The sequence below is a fragment of the Lampetra planeri genome, chromosome 57 (assembly GCF_965212315.1).
Source record: "Lampetra planeri chromosome 57, kcLamPlan1.2.h2, whole genome shotgun sequence".
NCBI lineage: Eukaryota > Metazoa > Chordata > Hyperoartia > Petromyzontiformes > Petromyzontidae > Lampetra > Lampetra planeri.
Window position 1 is genome coordinate 3,420,439 of NC_136163.1, and position 24,707 is coordinate 3,445,145.

The 24,707-nt window shown below is 49.8% G+C and overlaps 1 protein-coding gene across 1 annotated transcript in view; it reads left to right on the plus strand.

Annotated features, from left to right (window-relative positions):
• The first annotated feature begins 6,250 nt into the window (after positions 1-6,250).
• Positions 6,251-24,707, plus strand: part of LOC144735868 (fibronectin type III domain-containing protein 5b-like) — a 40,196-nt gene continuing 21,739 nt past the window's right edge. Inside the window, exon 1 of the mRNA XM_078618428.1 lies at positions 6,251-7,111. Within this exon, the coding sequence (XP_078474554.1) occupies positions 7,042-7,111 (70 nt within the window). The 5' untranslated portion in view covers positions 6,251-7,041. The remainder of the gene's footprint in view (positions 7,112-24,707) is intronic.

Below are 24,707 nucleotides of genomic sequence, written 5' to 3' on the forward strand. Positions count from 1 at the left end.
GTGGCAGCCTGGACCACGTGGCAGCCTGGACCAGGTGGCAGCCTGGACCACGTGGCAGCCTGGACCACGTGGCAGCCTGGACCACGTGGCAGCCTGGACCACGTGGCAGCCTGGACCACGTGGCAGCCTGGACCACGTGGCAGCCTGGACCCCGCTCTCGCGTGGCCTCCCCATTTCGTTCGTTCCAGTTCTGACCACGTGTTGTTCGTCTCCACCCCTATTTAATACCCGGGTCATGTGGTATGTTTCCACCAATCCTGGTTAGCCTCTATGGAATCTTCCAGACTCCACCGTAGGCTCCCGGGACCACGCCCCTGACTCGTCTCCCCATTGGCTGTGGCTAAAGCCAGCAGAACCAATCCTCTACAAACAGCTGTCACCTTTCCATTACGTCAGGGCCACGCCCCTATGCTTTCCCCCCATTGGCTATGGACCAGGACCGGCAGAGCCAATCATCGTGACGAGTTGTAATCCGTCAACGACCCGGATATAACCTCACATTACAGTTGCAAGGAAAAAAAACAACACGCTGGAAGTGAATTGTTGATTGTGTTTGCTGATTCATCATTGTCACCGTCAGCCATGACCTATCCACTGCTGCATGAAGGCCTCGTCAAGTCGCCACCACCTCTCAGATGACCCATTGCGACGTCCATTAATGGCCGCCAACACGTGACGATGGTAGGCCCCCTCTAGGTCGACTCAGCCTGAAGCGAGTCTCTGATGGGGTGGGTGAATTTCGCCCCAGGGGATGTTCGTCTACGTTTGCGGACTCCGCTGGTGGATAAAGCCTCCTCCACTGTCAGTGAGGGTCACTCCACTGCTCTGGGTGAATCTGTGTGAGTTTATGGGTCTCTGTGTGAGTCTCTGAGGCTGTGTGTGAGTTTCTGGGCCTCTTTGTGAGTACAGTATTTGAATCTGTGTGAGTTTATGGGTCTCTGTGTGAGTCTCTGAGTCTGTGTGTGAGTTTATGAGTCTCTGTGATTACAGTATTTGAATCTGTGTGAGTTTATTAGTCTCTGTGTGAGTCTCTGAGTCTGTATGTGAGTTTCTGGGCCTCTTTGTGAGTACAGTATTTTAATATGTGTGAGTTTATGGGTCTCTGTGTGAGTCTCTGAGTCTGTGTGTGAGTTTATGAGTCTCTGTGATTACAGTATTTGAATCTGTGTGAGTTTATTAGTCTCTGTGTGAGTCTCTGAGTCTGTATGTGAGTTTCTGGGCCTCTTTGTGAGTACAGTATTTTAATCTGTGTGAGTCTGTGGGTCAGTGTGTGAGTCTGTGTGTCTCTATGTGATTCTCTAGGTCTCTGTGTGAGTGTGAGTCACTGTGTGAGTCTGTGGGTCTCTGTGTGAGTCTGAGGGTCAGTGTGTGAGTCTGTGTGTCTCTGTGTGGGTCTCTGTGTGAGTCTACGTCTCTGTGTGAGTCTCTGTGTGAGTCTGTGTGTCTCTGTGTGAGTCTCTAGGTCTCTGTGTGAGTGTGAGTCACTGTGTGAGTCTGTGGGTCTCTGTGTGAGTCTGTGGGCATCTCTGTGTGAGTGTGAGTCACTGTGTGAGTCTGTGAATCTCTGTGTGAGTCTCTAGGTCAGTGTGTGAGTCTGTGGGTCTCTGTGTGAGTCTCTAGGTCTCTGTGTGAGTGTGAGTCACTGTGTGAGTCTGCGGGTCTCTGTGTGAGTCTCTAGGTCTCTGTGTGAGTGTGAGTCACTGTGTGAGTCTGTGGGTCTCTGTGTGAGTCTGTGGGTCTCTGTGTGAGTGTCAGTCACTGTGTGAGTCTGTGGGTCTCTGTGTGAGTCACTGTGTGAGTCTGTGGGTCTCTGTGTGAGTCTGTGGGCATCTCTGTGTGTGGATCTCTGGGTGAGAGTTCAGGATTAGTGTCGGTCGCCCTCTTGTGGACAAATGCCCAACCGCAACTGCTGTGTCACAAAATAAAGAAGCAATTCATCTCCTTCGCACGTGTGTTTCTCTCCAAAATACAACATACAGTATAATTAAATATACGAGATGCACACAATAAAACAAGCGTTTTATTTTATGCATCTCATCAGGGGCATGGCCTTCTGTGAGTGCATCTTCATCGGTAGTATTGATCCAACGCAAACACAACTCTGCATCTATTTCGACATTCAGCGTCTCATCAGCAATGAGGCTTGCCTGAAAGACAACGCTTACCTGCCAGATCTTCTTGGTTCTTTCGGTAAAATCACGTAGAAGGGAAATAATAAAATAATAAAAATAAAACATAATAAATCAATATTATTTTATTATTTCCTTTCTACGTGACTTTACCGAAAGAACCAAGAAGATGAATCCCTGCAGTCACGAAAGCTTTAAATCGATACCTGCCAGATGTTTGCTGTATAGGCACGGACACCTCCTGTGTGAGGCGTGGGTCCGAGTTTAGCTTGAGACGAATGCGATGGTTTGAGGCTGACCGCTGCTCCAGAGCTGCAAGACACTGGTAATAGAAATGTGGTAAACGTCAAGGCCGTCATTACAATATTCAAATATGCTCAAAATGTCCCCCCCCCCCCAATATATTGCTATAAAATAGATTTATGTTTATATGATTGTGGTTATGGTTGTACTTTATAAAAAAATATTTAAAAAAAATGTCTATGCTATGTAAATAAAAACAACAATTTGCTCAATCTTGGCCACAATATCCGCACTTCATGTAACAATGCATCGATTTCTGTTGATGCGATTGTGGTTATGGTTGTATTTTTTACATCCATAATCTCTGCCATTACATACAATGAAACAAGAAAAGGTACAAAAGAAGAAACAGAGAAATGTAATACAATACACTATTAGACATTGTTGTAAAAAATAAATAAAAAGTCCATCCTAGAACCAGTGCCGGATGAAGCTATAAAGAGGTCCTAAATATAAAAACACGTACATGTTAAAACACATACATTTGAAACTTGCATAGTAAAGCAATTATATTTTTTCATTTGCTATACAGCCAGATAATACGACAAATCGCTAACCTTAAACACCCAGTCGTTCAGAAAAGTTGTAGGCGGTATAGTACTATAGTAATAGAGCAAGTGCAGAAACACTGAACCGGAATTGATAGCTTGGAAGCATTTAGCGCGGGGCCCTTGAAAGTGTGGGGCCCGTAGCTACTGCAGATGTAGCTACTACACGTGCAGCTACTACACGTGTAGCTACTACACGTGCAGCTACTACACGTGTAGCTACTACACGTGTAGCTGTTACACGTGTAGCTACTACACGTGCAGCTACTACACGTGCAGCTACTACACGTGTAGCTACTGCACGTGCAGCTACTACACGTGCAGCTACTACACGTGCAGCTACTACACGTGCAGCTACTACACGTGCAGCTACTACACGTGCAGCTACTACACGTGTAGCTACTACACGTGCAGCTACTACACATGCAGCTACTACACGTGTAGCTACTACACGTGCAGCTACTACACGTGCAGCTACTACACGTGCAGCTACTACACATGCAGCTACTACACGTGCAGCTACTACACGTGCAGCTACTACACGTGCAGCTACTACACGTGCAGCTACTACACGTGCAGCTACTACACGTGCAGCTACTACACATGTAGCTACTACACGTGCAGCTACTACACGTGCAGCTACTACACGTGCAGCTACTACACGTGCAGCTACTACACATGCAGCTGCTACACGTGCAGCTACTACACGTGTAGTAGCTGCTACACGTGCAGCTACTACACGTGTAGCTACTACTACACGTGTAGCTGCTACTGCACGTGTAGCAGCTACTGCACGTGTAGCAGCTACTACACGTGCAGCTACTACTACACGTGCAGCTACTACACGTGTAGCTGCTACACGTGCAGCTACTACACGTGCAGCTACTACTACACGTGCAGCTACTACACGTGTAGCTGCTACACGTGTAGCTACTACACGTGCAGCTACTACACATGCAGCTGCTACACGTGCAGCTACTACACGTGCAGTTACTACACGTGCAGCTGCTACACGTGTAGCTACTACACGTGCAGCTGCTACACGTGTAGCTACTACACGTGCAGTTACTACACATGCAGCTACTACACGTGCAGCTACTACACATGCAGCTACTACACGTGCAGCTGCTACACGTGCAGCTACTACACGTGCAGCTACTACTACACGTGCAGCTACTACACGTGCAGCTGCTACACGTGCAGCTACTACACGTGCAGTTACTACACGTGCAGCTACTACATGTGTAGCTGCTACACGTGCAGCTACTACTACACGTGCAGCTACTACACGTGCAGCTGCTACACGTGCAGCTACTACACGTGCAGCTACTACTACACGTGCAGCTACTACACGTGCAGCTGCTACACGTGCAGCTACTACACGTGCAGTTACTACACGTGCAGCTACTACATGTGTAGCTGCTACACGTGCAGCTACTACTACACGTGCAGCTACTACACGTGCAGCTGCTACACGTGCAGCTACTACTACACGTGCAGTTACTACACGTGCAGCTGCTACACGTGTAGCTACTACTACACGTGCAGCTACTACACGTGCAGCTACTACACGTGCAGCTACTACACGTGCAGCTGCTACACGTGCAGCTACTACTACACGTGCAGCTACTACACGTGCAGCTACTACACCTGCAGCTACTACTACACGTGCAGCTACTACACGTGCAGCTACTACACGTGCAGCTACTACACGTGCAGCTACTACACGTGTAGCTGCTACTCGTGCAGCTACTACACGTGCAGCTACTACACGTGCAGCTACTACACATGTAGCTACTACACGTGCAGCTACTACACGTGCAGCTACTACAAAAGTAGCTACATGTGTAGTAGCTACTTTTGCTACTACACATGTAGCTACTGCACATTTAGTAGCTACTACACATGTAGTTACTACACGTGCAGCTACTACACGTGCAGCTACTACACATGTAGCTACTACTACACATGTACCTACTTTTGCTACTAGGACAATCCGGCACTGACTTGGACCCATATCTAACAGGGTTCTTCTCTATAAACATCTTGCAGTGCACGAGCATTTGATCCAAGCGAGCCTGTCTCTGCTGATGAGACCATGGTGGTCGAAACTGGCCCAGAGTGCTGCTTGTGTTGAACCAAGGCTGCAGGGAATTTTAAATCACTCCCAAAGGGCCGAGGCGGCTGATGGGATGGGTAAAAAATGTACCCGTAAAAACAAAGTTTTTCACTATAAATCCTTTATATGCGTGGCGGCTAGAGTCCTCTCGTCCTCTGGCTTGAGATGGCTGCCACCTATGGGTCAGATGATTGCCTGCCACCATTAAGCAATTGGTAATTAAATATAATTTATTTTTTCCTAAAAAGTGGAACATTTAGGAATTTTTTTTTCACGAAAATAAATTGTCACGCACAACGAGTCTGTGTGCAAAATGTCAGCTTGATTGGATCACGGGAAGTGGGTTAAAAAACGACCGAAAAATTTGCACGTTCGTAAGCGCGCAAGCAAGTGAACTTAATATAAAGGATTTAAAAATAATACTGTGATATGTCGTGGACGAACAGGTATGGGAAGGAGGTGTGCAATCTGCTTAATTAATTTCAGCACCGGATTATAAGAAAACCCCAACTTTAGCTTTAATATACAGAGGAAGTTCGTCAGTCGTATTAGTTTTTTTCTTCTTCTTGGTTCTTTCGGTAAAGTCACGTAGAAGGGAAATAATAAAATAATAAAATATAATAAAATACAATTCTCACGACGTTTCGGCCACAGCGCAAGCAGCCGTCCTCAGGTGAAGAACAGGTCTGTCGGAAAGACAGCGTCCGAATGAACACCACACCATAGTCACTTTAAGATGTTTTCTTGTTCATGTTTTTATTTTTTTGTTTGTTGCGGTTGCACCCGATTCAAGAGCCGAATAGCTCACAGGGCTACATACCTAATAAACGAAACTTGAAACTATCGGAGAGAGAGAGAGAGAATACGGTCACGGAGACCTTAGCGGCGTGCTAAGCACGTGTGACACCAAGTGGCCAGAAGCGACATCACAGCGTTGCCGCCTACTCACAGCGCTCTTTGGGCTCCACCAATGGAACGCCGTTCACTGAGCACACGTCACACTGACACACACACACGTGGGGTGGAGGGGTGTGTGTGCGTCCGTGTCAACTCGTATAGGTCCACTCAGCCTCCCCAGACATCGCCACTGGGGGGACAAAGGCGGCCGGGCGTGGTGCTGGCCACCCCCTTACAACCACCGCTCGCTCGTGGGGCCTCTGCCGGGCCTCGGCTCGGCGATTCGCTCGCAGCACTTGCCCCAACAGGCTGGTGAAGGCTATCTGGCGGCGGGGGGGCTCTTTGTCTTTGTGCAGCTGTGTGTGTGTGTGCTGGGTCGGTAGGCTCCGTTCAGACTCAAGCCACGGGCAGATACCGACCGGCGCGATGGTAACCCTTCAAGGTTTCGACAGGCACGAATATTGGCATTTTGGATATTCGATTCGTCGCCGCGCAAGCTTCTAAACGTTTGATTATTTCAACAGCAGATTTTTGCGCAGGGATTTTTTTTTGGGGGAGGTCTGTGTGTGTGTGTATTTAAATCTCCGTAAATTTTATTTCGCTTGCCATATGCATATTCAGCGTGGTGAGATTTTTGGCAAATAATTGGCGAATTAGTTAGGAGAGAGAGAGATCCGTCGTTGAATTAAAACAGCCGGCCGCAACGCTACGAGGCATCTACCTACCTCACAATTAATACGTCGAGATAATTAGATGTAGCATCTACGCTCTACTGCAAGTACGTGCATATTAATTCGCGCAATTGGTGATTTCCTTCCACTCGCACGCAGAGAGCACGTACACATGAAGATAGCATCGTTCTCCAGAGGCAATTCGGTCAAGCGATGCGTGACCTCCGTTACCTCTCGCTGATTTGAGCCCCCCACCCCCCCAGACCCGATATCGGGATCGAACCGGGAACAAAAGGGGGGCTTCTCACATGGAGGAGGCTTTGGGGTGAGGCTGATTTTTTTGGAGGCCGAGGCCACAGTGTATCTCCGTGGAGATGAAGGGCCGGGGATGGCTTGCTGTGACAGTACTCGACTTGGCGCTGGGTCTCATCGCTGCCAATGCAGGTGAGTGAGTCTCTCTGTTGGGGAGACAAAGGCGGACGGGTGTGGTGCTGGTCAAACCCACCTCCTCCCCCCCCCCCTCTTTGCGCCCGTGTCGGCCTTCATAGGTGGTGCCACTCGCTAACGGCACTTGCCCCAACTGTCTGTTGAGGCTATACGGGCGGAGGGGGGGATCTTTGTCTTTGTGATACGTGCACATATGACTGTATACATACGTGTGTGTGTGTGGATGACATGTGTGTGATGACATGTGTGTCGGTGTGTGTATGGGGAGCGGTGGTGTATCGGCTAGCGCGCTGCGCTATGAACCTGGCGACCCGGGTTCGCGTCCCACTCACGGCCAACACCAGTGACGATTATCTGAACCGGTCCTGGGCCTCCCCTAGGTCGACTCAGCCTTTAATGAGTACCTGGTGCGGTGTGTAAACATCGCCACTGGGGAGACAAAGGCGGTCGGGCGTGGTTCTGGCCACCCCCACCCTCTCGTGTGCCGTGCCGGCCTTCATAGGTGCTCGCTAACAGCACTTGCCCCTACAGTCTGTTAAGGCTATACGGGGGATCTTTGTCGGTGTGTGTGTATGTTAGAAGATGTGTCATTGTGCATGTAATACGTGGACGTGTGCGTGTGTGTGTGACTAGATTTGTGTCAATGTGTGCGTTGTGTGTGCTAAGATGTGACAATGTGTACGCGATAACGGGTGTGTCTGTGTGTACAGTCTATATATTTTGATGAGCGGTGGTGCAGCGGTTAGCGCGCTGCGCTACGAACGCAGCGACCCGGGTTCGATTCCCGCTCACGGCCAACACCGGTGACGATTATTTGAACCGGTTCTGGGCCTCCCCTGGGTCGATTCGGCCTCAAATGAGTACCTGGTGCGGTGTGTAAACATTGGGAGACAAAGGCGGCCGGGCGTGGTGCTGGCCACCCACCCCCTCGTGTGCCGTGCCGGCCTTCATAGGTGCTTGCTAACAGCACTTGCCCCTACAGTCTGTTGAGGCTATACGGGGGATCTTTGTCTCTGTATGTGAATATGATAACGTGTGTGAGATGTGTACACATGTATGTATACACACGTGTGTGTGTGTGATGACATGTGTGTCGGTGTGTCTGAACGTGTCATTGTGTATGTGATACGTGGCCGTGTACATCACGTGTGTGTGTCTCTTAAGATGTGTCAATGTGTGCGTGATTCCGCATGTATCTGTGTAAATGTATGAATTAATCTTGAACTTATTTCGCACCGTACGGAGCCAACCGTGCAAACGTGTGTGTGTGCCTATGCGAACGTGTACACGAGACGTGTGTGTGTGTGCATACATACACACACGCATGTTCCATAATGTGTGTGCCATTGCATGTGTAGTATTTAGCGCGCTGGGCTCTATCACTGTGTCACACACACAGTGGCACTGACACACACACAGTGACACACTGATACCCTGACACAGTATATCGCTGTGACACACACAGTGACACTGACACACACACAGTGGCACACTGACACAGTATATCACTGTGACACACACAGTGACACACACAGTGACACTGACACACACAGTGACACACTGACACCACGGCACAGTATATCACTGTGACACACACAGTGACACACTGACACCACGACACAGTATATCACTGTGACACACACAGTGACACTGACACACACACAGTGACACACTGACACTCTGACACGGTATATCACTGTGACACACACACAGTGACACACACACAGTGACACACAGTGACACCCTGACACCGTATATCACTGTCTCACACACAGTGACACTGACACACACACAGTGACACACTGACACTCTGACACAGTACATCATTGTGACACACACACAGTGACACACACACAGTGACACACAGTGACACCCTGACACCGTATATCACTGTGTCACACACAGTGACACTGACACACACAGTGACACACTGACACCCTGACACAGTATATCACTGTGACACACACAGCGACACAGACACACACACAGTGACACACTGACACTCTGACACAGTATTTCACTGTGACACACACAGCGACACTGACACACACAGTGACACACTGACACCCTGACACAGCATATCACTGTGACACACACAGTGACACTGACACACACAGTGACACACTGACACCCTGACACGGTATATCACTGTGACACACACACAGTGACACTGACACACACAGTGACACACTGACACCCTGACACAGTATTTCACTGTGACACACACAGCGACACAGACACACACACAGTGACACACTGACACCCTGACACCGTATTTCACTGTGTCACACACAGTGACACTGACACACACACAGTGACACACTGACACTCTGACACAGTATGTCACTGTGACACACACACAGTGACACACACACAGTGACACACTGACACCACGACACAGTATGTCACTGTGACACACACCATGCCACAGACACACACAGTGACACACTGACACCCTGACACAGTATATCACTGTGACACACACACTGACACACACACAGTGACACACTGACACTCTGACACAGTATGTCACTGTGACACACACCATGACACAGACACACACAATGACACACTGACACCACGACACAGTATGTCACTGTGACACACACCATGACACAGACACACACAGTGACACACTGACACCACGACACAGTATGTCACTGTGACACACACCATGACACAGACACACACAATGACACACTGACACCCTGACACCGTATTTCACTGTGTCACACACAGTGACACTGACACACACACAGTGACACACTGACACTCTGACACAGTATGTCACTGTGACACACACAGTGACACACACACAGTGACACACTGATACTCTGACACAGTATGTCACTGTGACACACACAGCGACACTGACACACACAGTGACACACTGACACCACGACACAGTATGTCACTGTGACACACACCATGCCACAGACACACACAATGACACACTGACACCCTGACACCACGACACAGTATGTCACTGTGACACACACCATGCCACAGACACACACAATGACACACTGACACCACGACACAGTATGTCACTGTGACACACACCATGACACAGACACACACAGTGACACACTGACACCACGACACAGTATGTCACTGTGACACACACCATGACACAGACACACACAATGACACACTGACACACACAGTGACACACTGACACCCTGACACAGTATATCACTGTGACACACACAGCGACACAGACACACACACAGTGACACACACACTCTGACACAGCATATCACTGTGACACACACACTGACACACACACAGTGACACACTGACACTCTGACACAGTATGTCACTGTGACACACACACAGTGACACACACACAGTGACACACTGACACCACGACACAGTATGTCACTGTGACACACACCATGCCACAGACACACACAGTGACACACTGACACACGCACTGACACACACACAATGACACACTGACACACACACAATGACACACTGACACACACACTGACACACGCATTTACTCACACGGATGAGAGATTTTCGTGCTGTAATTCAGGGAGGCCAATCATTAAAAATGAAAGTGAACCAGGGTTACAAAACATTTCTATTTTAGCTATGCCTAGCAACGCACGCACACACACACACACAAAGATCCCCCGTATAGCCTCAACAGACTGTTGGGGCAAGTGCTGTTAGCGAGTAGCACCTTTTGAAGGCCGGCACGGCACACGAGGGGATGGTTGGTCTCCCCCAACGGTGATATTTACAACACACCGCACTGAGGATTAATTTGAGGCCGAGTCCACCTAGGGGAGGCCCAGGACCGGTTCAGATAATCATCACTTGATATTAGCCATCAGCGGGAATCAAACTCTGACCGTGTGAATCTTGGCGCAGTGCGCTAACCGCTAAACTAACCCCATACACACGCGGACAGACACACTCTCATCTAAATAGACACACAGACACATGTTCACACGTGATTATATAAAGATACACCAGTCAGCCTCGTCTCCCATTGATGGGGAATTGTCTGTAATCTCCCCGTCTCTCTCGCCCTCCCCATCATTTGTCTCACTCCGTTCACCAGAGGTCATTCTCTTGCGTCAATACGGCAGTTCTCAGACAACGCAGCAAGTATGATGGAGACGGGGCGTGAAATTACATCATCGAGCAATCATTCATCGACTCGTATTTACACTCCACGCAGCATTTGTCTGTGAAAGTGGATATCACAGAGTTAGTTCTGAGACCCGTGCATCACGTGACGCTCTGGGGTACGTAAAGTCGCCCACGGAAGTGGATATTGCAGAGCAGTGATAATTGGTTGTTTACCCTTTTATCTGGCAACAAAACTGACACCTTTTTTTTACAAGGAGTCATTCATAATCAACGTTTTTGGGTTTAGATCGCGTTATTTATAAATGTGTCGTAACCCTCCACCACCCGACACGGCCAATCAGTAAAAATGTGTCACGTTGACAAAAGACAAATAGTTCACTGCTTTAGCCCACCGGTGTGTTGAAGCGTGAAACCACAACATTTACAATTTGAGTACGACGTTTCGCTGGTAATTGCATCCAGCATCATTGGGCAATTACCAGCGAAACGTCGTACAGTACTCAAAAATTGTAAATGTTGTGGTTTCACGCTTCAACACACCGGTGGGCTAAAGCAGTGAACTATTTGTCTTTTGTCAACGTGACACATTTTTACTGATTGGCCGTGTCGGGTGGTGGAGGGTTACGACACATTTATAAATAACGCGATCTAAATCCAAAAACGTTGATTATGAATAATATTGGCCGCGAAAGCCTACGTGTTAAACAAGGAGTCATGTTTGCATAGACCACAATACCTGCAGTCATAATGCAAACAAAAAACACAACTCTGATAATGTATGCACTGTCCTTGAAGTTGATTGGTCCACACCCGAGACAGCTTTCCTTAGAGCCTAGTCTCACATGGTGTTGGACCATATGACGCCAAAAGACACACAACTCAAAGACAATGCACCATCAGAGTATGAGAGCTCGGGGTAAGCATTTACACCATTGGAACCTCATTTGCCAGAAGAAAAAATATGATAATTGTTTTTTTTACCCTTTTATCTGCCAACAACACTGTTTTGTTGCCAGATAAAAGGGTAAAAAACCAATTATCATATTTTGATTGCAGAGCAGTGTTTTTGGAAACCTTCAAGTGAACCTTTGGTATACACATACATTGTCGAGGGCTGCACTTTCTGGATTTTTTATTTAAATTCGCAGTCTAATTAAGTGCGCTAACAAATTTCATACGATGGGTTTTTTTTCTGCAGTCATTGGTGACCCTGCTGAGCCCATCAATTACTGGACATCTGTGAAAAAGAGCTTTACCATCCATCGGATTCCTCTAGTTTATATACAAATTCTGAACTTGGAGAACCAGGTTTAATCAATGGGTCGTTATGCCAGTCTCTTGGTCTTTGTGCGAGCCTATGGGTCTCTGCGTGAGCCTATGGTTCTCTGCGTGCATCTATGAGTCTCTGCGTGAGTCTATGGGTCTCTGGGTGAGCCGATGGGTCTCTGGTGAGTCTATGGGTCTCTGTGTGAGCCTATTGGTCTCTGTGTAAGTCTATGGGTCTCTGCGTGAGTCTATGGGTCTCTGTGTGAGTCTATGGGTCTCTGCGTGAGCCTATGGGTCTCTGCGTGAGCCTATGGGTCTTTGCGTGAGTCTATGGGTCTCTGGGTGAGTCTATGGGTCTCTGGGTGAGCCTATGGGTCTCTGCGTGAACCTATGGGTCTCTGCGTGAGCCTATGGGTCTCTGCGTGAGTCTGTGGGTCTCTGTGTGAGTCTATGGGTCTCTGTATGAGCCTATGGGTCTCTGCGTGAGTCTATGGCTCTCTGCGTGAGTCTATGGGTCTTTGCGTGAGTCTATGGGTCTTGCGTGAGTCTATGAGTCTCTGTGTGAGTCTACGGGTCTCTGTGTGAGCCTATGGGTCTCTGCGTAAGTCTATGGGTCTCTGCGTGAGTCTGTGGGTCTCTGCGTGAGTCTATGGTTCTCTGTATGAGCCTATGGGTCTCTGCGTGAGTCTATGGGTCTCTGTGTGAGTCTATGGGTCTCTGCATGAGCCTATGGGTCTCTGCGTAAGCCTATGGGTCTCTGCGTGAGTCTATGGGTCTCTGTGTGAGTCTATGGGTCTCTGCGTGAGCCTATGGGTCTCTGCGTGAGTCTATGGGTCTCTGCGTGAGTCTATGGGTCTCTGTGTGAGTCTATGAGTCTCTGCGTGAGCCTATGGGTCTCTACATGAGCCTATGGGTCTCTACGTGAGTCTATGGGTCTCTGCGTGAGCCTATGGGTCTCTGCGTGAGCCTATGGGTCTCTACGTGAGTCTATGGGTCTCTGCGTGAGTCTATGGGTCTTTGTATGAGCCTATGGGTCTCTGTGTGAGTCTGTGGGTCTCTGTGTGAGTCTATGGGTCTCTGTATGCGCCTATGGGTCTCTGCATGATTCTATGCGTTTCTACATGAGTCTATGGCTCTCTGCGTGAGTCTATGGGTCTTTGCGTGAGTCTATGGGTCTTGCGTGAGTCTATGAGTCTCTGTGTGAGTCTACGGGTCTCTGTGTGAGTCTATGGGTCTCTGTGTAAGTCTATGGGTCTCTGCGTGAGTCTTTGGGTCTCTGCGTGAGTCTATGGTTCTCTGTATGATCCTATGGGTCTCTGCGTGAGTCTATGGGTCTCTGTGTGAGTCTATGGGTCTCTGCGTGAGCCTATGGGTCTCTGCGTGAGTCTATGGGTCTCTGCGTGAGTCTATGGGTCTTTGTGTGAGTCTATGGGTCTCTGTGTGAGTCTATGGGTCTCTGCGTGAGTCTATGGGTCTCTGTGTGAGTCTATGGGTCTCTGCGTGAGCCTATGGGTCTCTGCGTGAGTCTATGGGTCTCTGCGTGAGTCTATGGGTCTCTGCGTGAGTCTATGGGTCTCTGCGTGAGTCTATGAGTCTCTGTGTGAGTCTATGGGTCTCTGCGTGAGTCTATGGGTCTCTGCGTGAGTCTATGGGTCTCTGTGTGAGTCTATGAGTCTCTGCGTGAGCCTATGGGTCTCTGCGTGAGCCTATGGGTCTCTGTGTGAGTCTATGGGTCTCTGCGTGAGTCTATGGGTCTCTGCGTGAGTCTATGGGTCTCTGTGTGAGTCTATGGGTCTCTGCGTGAGCCTATGGGTCTCTACATGAGTCTATGGGTCTCTGTGTGAGTCTATGGGTCTTTGTATGAGCCTATGGGTCTCTGTGTGAGTCTATGGGTCTCTGCGTGAGTCTATGGGTCTCTGTGTGAGTCTATGGGTCTCTGTGTGAGTCTATGGGTCTCTGCGTGAGTCTATGGGTCTTTGTATGAGCCTATGAGTCTCTGCGTGAGTCTATGGGTCTCTACGTGAGTCTATGGGTCTCTGCATGAGCCTATGGGTTTTTGCATGAGCCTATGAGTCTCTGCGTGAGTCTATGGGTCTCTACGTGAGTCTATGGGTCTCTGCATGAGCCTATGGGTTTTTGCATGAGCCTATGAGTCTCTGCGTGAGTCTATGGTTTTCTGCCTGAGTCTGTGGGTCTCTGCGTGAGCCTATGGGTCTCTGCGTGAGTCTATGGTTCTCTGTATGAGCCTATGGGTCTCTGTGTGAGGCTGTGGGTCTCTGTGTGAGTCTATGGGTCTCTGTATGCGCCTATGGGTCTCTGCATGAGTCTATGCGTTTCTACATGAGTCTATGGCTCTCTGCGTGAGTCTATGGGTCTTTGCGTGAGTCTAAGGGTCTTGCGTGAGTCTATGAGTCTCTGTGTGAGTCTACGGGTCTCTGCGTGAGTCTATGCGTCTCTGTGTGAGTCTATGGGTCTCTGTGTGAGTCTATGGGTCTCTGCGTGAGTCTATGGGTCTCTGTGTGAGTCTATGGGTCTCTGCGTGAGCCTATGGGTCTCTGCGTGAGTCTATGGGTCTCTGCGTGAGTCTATGGGTCTCTGCGTGAGTCTATGGGTCTCTGCGTGAGTCTATGGGTCTCTGCGTGAGTCTATGGGTCTCTGCGTGAGTCTATAGGTCTCTGCGTGAGTCTATGGGTCTCTGTGTGAGTCTATGAGTCTCTGCGTGAGCCTATGGGTCTCTGCGTGAGCCTATGGGTCTCTGTGTGAGTCTATGGGTCTCTGCGTGAGTCTATGGGTCTCTGCGTGAGTCTATGGGTCTCTGCGTGAGTCTATGGGTCTCTGCGTGAGCCTATGGGTCTCTACGTGAGTCTATGGGTCTCTGTGTGAGTCTATGGGTCTTTGTATGAGCTTATGGGTCTCTCTGTGAGTCTATGGGTCTCTGCGTGAGTCTATGGGTCTCTGTGTGAGTCTATGGGTCTCTGTGTGAGTCTATAAGTCTCTGCATGAGCCTATGGGTCTCTGTGTGAGTGTATGGGTCTCTACGTGAGTCTATGGGTCTCTGCGTGAGTCTATGGGTCTCTGCGTGAGCCTATGGGTCTCTGCGTGAGCCTATGGGTCTCTGCGTGAGTCTATGGGTCTTTGCATGAGCCTATGGGTCTCTGCGTGAGTCTATGGGTCTCTAGGTGAGTCTATGGGTCTCTGCGTGAGTCTATGGGTCTTTGTATGAGCCTATGGGTCTCTGCGTGAGTCTATGGGTCTCTACGTGAGTCTATGGGTCTCTGCGTGAGCATATGAGTCTATGTGTGAGTCTATGGGTCTCTACATGAGTCTGTGGGTCTCTATGTGAGTCTAGGGGTCTTTGTATGAGCCTATGGATCTCTGCGTGAGTCTATGGGTCTTGCGTGAGCCTATGGGTTTTTGCATGAGCCTATGAGTCTCTGCGTGAGTCTATGGGTCTCTACGTGAGTCTATGGGTCTCTGCATGAGCCTATGGGTTTTTGCATGAGCCTATGAGTCTCTGTGTGAGTCTATGGTTTTCTGCGTGAGTCTGTGGGTCTCTGCGTGAGCCTATGGGTCTCTGCGTGAGTCTATGGTTTTCTGTATGAGCCTATGGGTCTCTGCGTGAGTCTATGGGTCTCTGTGTGAGTCTATGGGTCTCTGCGTGAGCCTATGGGTCTCTGCGTGAGTCTATGGGTCTCTGCGTGAGTCTATGGGTCTTTGTGTGAGTCTATGGGTCTCTGTGTGAGTCTATGGGTCTCTGCGTGAGTCTATGGGTCTCTGTGTGAGTCTATGGGTCTCTGCGTGAGCCTATGGGTCTCTGCGTGAGTCTATGGGTCTCTGCGTGAGTCTATGGGTCTCTGCGTGAGTCTATGGGTCTCTGCGTGAGTCTATGGGTCTCTGTGTGAGTCTATGGGTCTCTGCGTGAGTCTATGGGTCTCTGCGTGAGTCTATGGGTCTCTGTGTGAGTCTATGAGTCTCTGCGTGAGCCTATGGGTCTCTGCGTGAGCCTATGGGTCTCTGCGTGAGCCTATGGGTCTCTGCGTGAGTCTATGGTTTTCTGTATGAGCCTATGGGTCTCTGCGTGAGTCTATGGGTCTCTGTGTGAGTCTATGGGTCTCTGCGTGAGCCTATGGGTCTCTGCGTGAGTCTATGGGTCTCTGCGTGAGTCTATGGGTCTTTGTGTGAGTCTATGGGTCTCTGTGTGAGTCTATGGGTCTCTGCGTGAGTCTATGGGTCTCTGTGTGAGTCTATGGGTCTCTGCGTGAGCCTATGGGTCTCTGCGTGAGTCTATGGGTCTCTGCGTGAGTCTATGGGTCTCTGCGTGAGTCTATGGGTCTCTACATGAGCCTATGGGTCTCTACGTGAGTCTATGGGTCTCTGCGTGAGCCTATGGGTCTCTGCGTGAGCCTATGGGTCTCTACGTGAGTCTATGGGTCTCTGCGTGAGTCTATGGGTCTTTGTATGAGCCTATGGGTCTCTGTGTGAGTCTGTGGGTCTCTGTGTGAGTCTATGGGTCTCTGTATGCGCCTATGGGTCTCTGCATGATTCTATGCGTTTCTACATGAGTCTATGGCTCTCTGCGTGAGTCTATGGGTCTTTGCGTGAGTCTATGGGTCTTGCGTGAGTCTATGAGTCTCTGTGTGAGTCTACGGGTCTCTGTGTGAGTCTATGGGTCTCTGTGTAAGTCTATGGGTCTCTGCGTGAGTCTTTGGGTCTCTGCGTGAGTCTATGGTTCTCTGTATGATCCTATGGGTCTCTGCGTGAGTCTATGGGTCTCTGTGTGAGTCTATGGGTCTCTGCGTGAGCCTATGGGTCTCTGCGTGAGTCTATGGGTCTCTGCGTGAGTCTATGGGTCTTTGTGTGAGTCTATGGGTCTCTGTGTGAGTCTATGGGTCTCTGCGTGAGTCTATGGGTCTCTGTGTGAGTCTATGGGTCTCTGCGTGAGCCTATGGGTCTCTGCGTGAGTCTATGGGTCTCTGCGTGAGTCTATGGGTCTCTGCGTGAGTCTATGGGTCTCTGCGTGAGTCTATGAGTCTCTGTGTGAGTCTATGGGTCTCTGCGTGAGTCTATGGGTCTCTGCGTGAGTCTATGGGTCTCTGTGTGAGTCTATGAGTCTCTGCGTGAGCCTATGGGTCTCTGCGTGAGCCTATGGGTCTCTGTGTGAGTCTATGGGTCTCTGCGTGAGTCTATGGGTCTCTGCGTGAGTCTATGGGTCTCTGTGTGAGTCTATGGGTCTCTGCGTGAGCCTATGGGTCTCTACATGAGTCTATGGGTCTCTGTGTGAGTCTATGGGTCTTTGTATGAGCCTATGGGTCTCTGTGTGAGTCTATGGGTCTCTGCGTGAGTCTATGGGTCTCTGTGTGAGTCTATGGGTCTCTGTGTGAGTCTATGGGTCTCTGCGTGAGTCTATGGGTCTTTGTATGAGCCTATGAGTCTCTGCGTGAGTCTATGGGTCTCTACGTGAGTCTATGGGTCTCTGCATGAGCCTATGGGTTTTTGCATGAGCCTATGAGTCTCTGCGTGAGTCTATGGGTCTCTACGTGAGTCTATGGGTCTCTGCATGAGCCTATGGGTTTTTGCATGAGCCTATGAGTCTCTGCGTGAGTCTATGGTTTTCTGCCTGAGTCTGTGGGTCTCTGCGTGAGCCTATGGGTCTCTGCGTGAGTCTATGGTTCTCTGTATGAGCCTATGGGTCTCTGTGTGAGGCTGTGGGTCTCTGTGTGAGTCTATGGGTCTCTGTATGCGCCTATGGGTCTCTGCATGAGTCTATGCGTTTCTACATGAGTCTATGGCTCTCTGCGTGAGTCTATGGGTCTTTGCGTGAGTCTAAGGGTCTTGCGTGAGTCTATGAGTCTCTGTGTGAGTCTACGGGTCTCTGCGTGAGTCTATGCGTCTCTGTGTGAGTCTATGGGTCTCTGTGTGAGTCTATGGGTCTCTGCGTGAGTCTATGGGTCTCTGTGTGAGTCTATGGGTCTCTGCGTGAGCCTATGGGTCTCTGCGTGAGTCTATGGGTCTCTGCGTGAGTCTATGGGTCTCTGCGTGAGTCTATGGGTCTCTGCGTGAGTCTATGGGTCTCTGCGTGAGTCTATGGGTCTCTGCGTGAGTCTATAGGTCTCTGCGTGAGTCTATGGGTCTCTGTGTGAGTCTATGAGTCTCTGCGTGAGCCTATGGGTCTCTGCGTGAGCCTATGGGTCTCTGTGTGAGTCTATGGGTCTCTGCGTGAGTCTATGGGTCTCTGCGTGAGTCTATGGGTCTCTGCGTGAGTCTATGGGTCTCTGCGTGAGCCTATGGGTCTCTACGTGAGTCTATGGGTCTCTGTGTGAGTCTATGGGTCTTTGTATGAGCTTATGGGTCTCTCTGTGAGTCTATGGGTCTCTGCGTGAGTCTATGGGTCTCTGTGTGAGTCTATGGGTCTCTGTGTGAGTCTATAAGTCTCTGCATGAGCCTATGGGTCTCTGTGTGAGTGTATGGGTCTCTACGTGAGTCTATGGGTCTCTGCGTGAGTCTATGGGTCTCTGCGTGAGCCTATGGGTCTCTGCGTGAGCCTATGGGTCTCTGCGTGAGTCTATGGGTCTTTGCATGAGCCTATGGGTCTCTGCGTGAGTCTATGGGTCTCTAGGTGAGTCTATGGGTCTCTGCGTGAGTCTATGGGTCTTTGTATGAGCCTATGGGTCTCTGCGTGAGTCTATGGGTCTCTACGTGAGTCTATGGGTCTCTGCGTGAGCATATGAGTCTATGTGTGAGTCTATGGGTCTCTACATGAGTCTGTGGGTCTCTATGTGAGTCTAGGGGTCTTTGTATGAGCCTATGGATCTCTGCGTGAGTCTATGGGTCTTGCGTGAGCCTATGGGTTTTTGCATGAGCCTATGAGTCTCTGCGTGAGTCTATGGGTCTCTACGTGAGTCTATGGGTCTCTGCATGAGCCTATGGGTTTTTGCATGAGCCTATGAGTCTCTGTGTGAGTCTATGGTTTTCTGCGTGAGTCTGTGGGTCTCTGCGTGAGCCTATGGGTCTCTGCGTGAGTCTATGGTTTTCTGTATGAGCCTATGGGTCTCTGCGTGAGTCTATGGGTCTCTGTGTGAGTCTATGGGTCTCTGCGTGAGCCTATGGGTCTCTGCGTGAGTCTATGGGTCTCTGCGTGAGTCTATGGGTCTTTGTGTGAGTCTATGGGTCTCTGTGTGAGTCTATGGGTCTCTGCGTGAGTCTATGGGTCTCTGTGTGAGTCTATGGGTCTCTGCGTGAGCCTATGGCTCTCTGCGTGAGTCTATGGGTCTCTGCGTGAGTCTATGGGTCTCTGCGTGAGTCTATGGGTCTCTGCGTGAGTCTATGGGTCTCTGTGTGAGTCTATGGGTCTCTGCGTGAGTCTATGGGTCTCTGCGTGAGTCTATGGGTCTCTGTGTGAGTCTATGAGTCTCTGCGTGAGCCTATGGGTCTCTGCGTGAGCCTATGGGTCTCTGCGTGAGCCTATGGGTCTCTGCGTGAGTCTATGGTTTTCTGTATGAGCCTATGGGTCTCTGCGTGAGTCTATGGGTCTCTGTGTGAGTCTATGGGTCTCTGCGTGAGCCTATGGGTCTCTGCGTGAGTCTATGGGTCTCTGCGTGAGTCTATGGGTCTTTGTGTGAGTCTATGGGTCTCTGTGTGAGTCTATGGGTCTCTGCGTGAGTCTATGGGTCTCTGTGTGAGTCTATGGGTCTCTGCGTGAGCCTATGGGTCTCTGCGTGAGTCTATGGGTCTCTGCGTGAGTCTATGGGTCTCTGCGTGAGTCTATGGGTCTCTGCGTGAGTCTATGGGTCTCTGTGTGAGTCTATGGGTCTCTGCGTGAGTCTATGGGTCTCTGCGTGAGTCTATGGGTCTCTGTGTGAGTCTATAAGTCTCTGCGTGAGCCTATGGGTCTCTGCGTGAGCCTATGGGTCTCTGTGTGAGTCTATGGGTCTCTGCGTGAGTCTATGGGTCTCTGCGTGAGTCTATGGGTCTCTGTGTGAGTCTATGGGTCTCTGCGTGAGCCTATGGGTCTCTACATGAGTCTATGGGTCTCTGTGTGAGTCTATGGGTCTTTGTATGAGCCTATGGGTCTCTGTGTGAGTCTATGGGTCTCTGCGTGAGTCTATGTGTCTCTGTGTGAGTCTATGGGTCTCTGCGTGAGTCTATGGGTCTTTGTATGAGCCTATGAGTCTCTGCGTGAGTCTATGGGTCTCTACGTGAGTCTATGGGTCTCTGCATGAGCCTATGGGTTTTTGCATGAGCCTATGAGTCTCTGCGTGAGTCTATGGGTCTCTACGTGAGTCTATGGGTCTCTGCATGAGCCTATGGGTTTTTGCATGAGCCTATGAGTCTCTGCGTGAGTCTATGGTTTTCTGCCTGAGTCTGTGGGTCTCTGCGTGAGCCTATGGGTCTCTGCGTGAGTCTATGGTTCTCTGTATGAGCCTATGGGTCTCTGTGTGAGGCTGTGGGTCTCTGTGTGAGTCTATGGGTCTCTGTATGCGCCTATGGGTCTCTGCATGAGTCTATGCGTTTCTACATGAGTCTATGGCTCTCTGCGTGAGTCTATGGGTCTTTGCGTGAGTCTATGGGTCTTGCGTGAGTCTATGAGTCTCTGTGTGAGTCTACGGGTCTCTGCGTGAGTCTATGCGTCTCTGTGTGAGTCTATGGGTCTCTGTGTGAGTCTATGGGTCTCTGCGTGAGTCTATGGGTCTCTGTGTGAGTCTATGGGTCTCTGCGTGAGCCTATGGGTCTCTGCGTGAGTCTATGGGTCTCTGCGTGAGTCTATGGGTCTCTGCGTGAGTCTATGGGTCTCTGCGTGAGTCTATGGGTCTCTGCGTGAGTCTATGGGTCTCTGCGTGAGTCTATAGGTCTCTGCGTGAGTCTATGGGTCTCTGTGTGAGTCTATGAGTCTCTGCGTGAGCCTATGGGTCTCTGCGTGAGCCTATGGGTCTCTGTGTGAGTCTATGGGTCTCTGCGTGAGTCTATGGGTCTCTGCGTGAGTCTATGGGTCTCTGCATGAGTCTATGGGTCTCTGCGTGAGCCTATGGGTCTCTACGTGAGTCTATGGGTCTCTGTGTGAGTCTATGGGTCTTTGTATGAGCTTATGGGTCTCTGTGTGAGTCTATGGGTCTCTGCGTGAGTCTATGGGTCTCTGTGTGAGTCTATGGGTCTCTGTGTGAGTCTATAAGTCTCTGCATGAGCCTATGGGTCTCTGTGTGAGTGTATGGGTCTCTACGTGAGTCTATGGGTCTCTGCGTGAGTCTATGGGTCTCTGCGTGAGCCTATGGGTCTCTGCGTGAGCCTATGGGTCTCTGCGTGAGTCTATGGGTCTTTGCATGAGCCTATGGGTCTCTGCGTGAGTCTATGGGTCTCTAGGTGAGTCTATGGGTCTCTGCGTGAGTCTATGGGTCTTTGTATGAGCCTATGGGTCTCTGCGTGAGTCTATGGGTCTCTACGTGAGTCTATGGGTCTCTGCGTGAGCATATGAGTCTATGTGTGAGTCTATGGGTCTCTACATGAGTCTGTGGGTCTCTATGTGAGTCTAGGGGTCTTTGTATGAGCCTATGGATCTCTGCGTGAGTCTATGGGTCTTGCGTGAGCCTATGGGTTTTTGCATGCGCCTATGAGTCTCTGCGTGAGTCTATGGGTCTCTACGTGAGTCTATGGGTCTCTGCATGAGCCTATGGGTTTTTGCATGAGCCTATGAGTCTCTGTGTGAGTCTATGGTTTTCTGCGTGAGTCTGTGGGTCTCTGCGTGAGCCTATGGGTCTCTGCGTGAGTCTATGGTTTTCTGTATGAGCCTATGGGTCTCTGCGTGAGTCTATGGGTCTCTGTGTGAGTCTATGGGTCTCTGCGTGAGCCTATGGGTCTCTGCGTGAGTCTATGGGTTTCTGCGTGAGTCTATGGGTCTCTGTGTGAGTCTATGTGTCTCTGTGTGAGTCTATGGTTCTCTGCGTGAGTCTATGGGTCTCTGTGTGAGTCTATGGGTCTCTGCGTGAGCCTATGGGTCTCTGCGTGAGTCTATGGGTCTCTGCGTGAGTCTATGGGTCTCTGCGTGAGTCTATGGGTCTCTGTGTGAGTCTATGGGTCTCTACGTGAGTCTATGGGTCTCTGCGTGAGCCTATGGTTTTCTGCGTGAGTCTGTGGGTCTCTGCGTGAGCCTATGGGTCTCTGTGTAAGTCTGTGGGTCTCTGTGTGAGTCTGTGGGTCTCTGTGTGAGTCTATGGGTCTCTGTGTGAGTCTATGGGTCTCTGTGTGAGTCTGTGGGTCTCTGCGTGAGTCTATGGGTCTCTGTGTGAGTCTATGGGTCTCTGTGTGAGTCTGTGGGTCTCTGTGTGAGTCTATGGGTCTCTGTGTGAGTCTGTGGGTCTCTGCGTGAGTCTATGGGCCTCTGCGTGAGTCTATGGGTCTCTGCGTGAGTCTGTGGGTCTCTGCGTGAGTCTATGGGCCTCTGCGTGAGTCTGTGGGTCTCTGTGTGAGTCTATGGGTATTTGTATGAGCCTATGGGTCTCTGTGTAAGTCTGTGGGTCTCTGTGTGAGTCTATGGGTCTCTGTGTGAGTCTGTGGGTCTCTGCGTGAGTCTATGGGCCTCTGCGTGAGTCTATGGGTCTCTGCGTGAGTCTGTGGGTCTCTGCGTGAGTCTATGGGCCTCTGCGTGAGTGAGTCACTGGTGGACCATGCTGAGCCCATCAAATTAGTCGACTTGAGGAGGACTCGCTTTAAATCCCCGGCTCTCAGTGGCTCCAGCTCAGCGCTCTGATCTGTAAGCCACGCGCCCTCCTCTGTAAACATCGATTCTTAATCTCGTGGTTCAGGCATCACATCACAGGTGTGTAACAATCAACGTGTGTTTTTCTTTCTTCCATTCGTACTATACACGAGGGCTACTACTTTGCCGTATTTTTTAAACAGACATCTGTCATTTGTGTGGAATGCTTTGATGTTGTCTGCCGGCCGAGTCGCCCTTACAAAAGAGCTACATATTTTGACTTAAAACTTTCGCGACTGCAGGGATTCATATTCCAATGTTCTTTCGGTAAAGTCGCGTAGATAGAAAAAATAACAATAAAATAATGAAAAATAAAGTGAATAAAAATGATCACGACGTTTCGATCGCAACGCAATGATAAAGACCGCTTGTGTTGCGATCGAAACGTCGTGATATTTGTATTCACGTTTTTTAAAATTATTTTATTGTTATTTTTTCTATCTACGTGACTTTACCGAACGAACCATAGAATAAAAAGAGCTTATTTATATTTCGATTTAAAGCTTTCGTGACTGCAGGGATTCATCTTCTTGGTTCTTTCGGTAAAGTCACGTAGAAGGGAAATAATAAAATGATAAAAATTAAACAATAAAATTCTCACGACGTTTCGATCGCAACACAAGCAATCATCATCAGGTGTGAAAAAAACACAGCAAGATGACGGTTGCTTGTGTTGCAATCAAAACGTCGTGAGAATTTTATTATGTTTTATTTTTATTATTTTATTATTTCCCTTCTACGTGACTTTACCGAAAGAACCAAGAAGAGCATATTTATCATCAAGGTTTGTGGGTTAGATCGTGTAAATATAAATGTGTCTTAAACCCGCCACCGTCCGACACAGCCAATTAGAAAGCTTCGCCACGTGAACAATAGGGCCCAAATCAGAGGTCGCAAACGGGTTTTGATTCCTTACCCGTACCCGTACACGGCCGCACCAGGGTCGCAAACGGGTACCCGTACCCGGCCGTACCCGTACCCTACCCGTACCCGGCTGGGTACGACGCACGCATTCTCTTGAAATGAATTTAGGACGTTTTTGTTTAAGATTACAGGTTTGTAATTTATGCATATTCATCGATTCTGTTTTGTTGTCGAAATTCGTTCAGGGATTTGTAAAGGAAGAAGGACATTTTATATGAATAAACACATTCCAGCCCCTCCCCACCCTCCCCACCCCTCACACCCCCCACCCAGCCACACCCTCCCCACCCAGCCCCTCCCCACCCTCCCCACCCAGCCCCTCCCCACCCAGCCCCTCCCCTCCCCACCCAGCCCCACCCTCCCCACCCAGCCCCTCCCCACCCAGCCCCTCCCTGCACGACGGACGGACACAATAATCCCCTGTGGGCTGGTGTAGCCAGGAGGTTTCTACCAGTATAATGATATATACAATATTAACTTTAAGAATAAACAATTACAACGTTTTTAGTGGGTGGGTGAGTGGCTGGGTGAGTGAGTGAGTGGGTG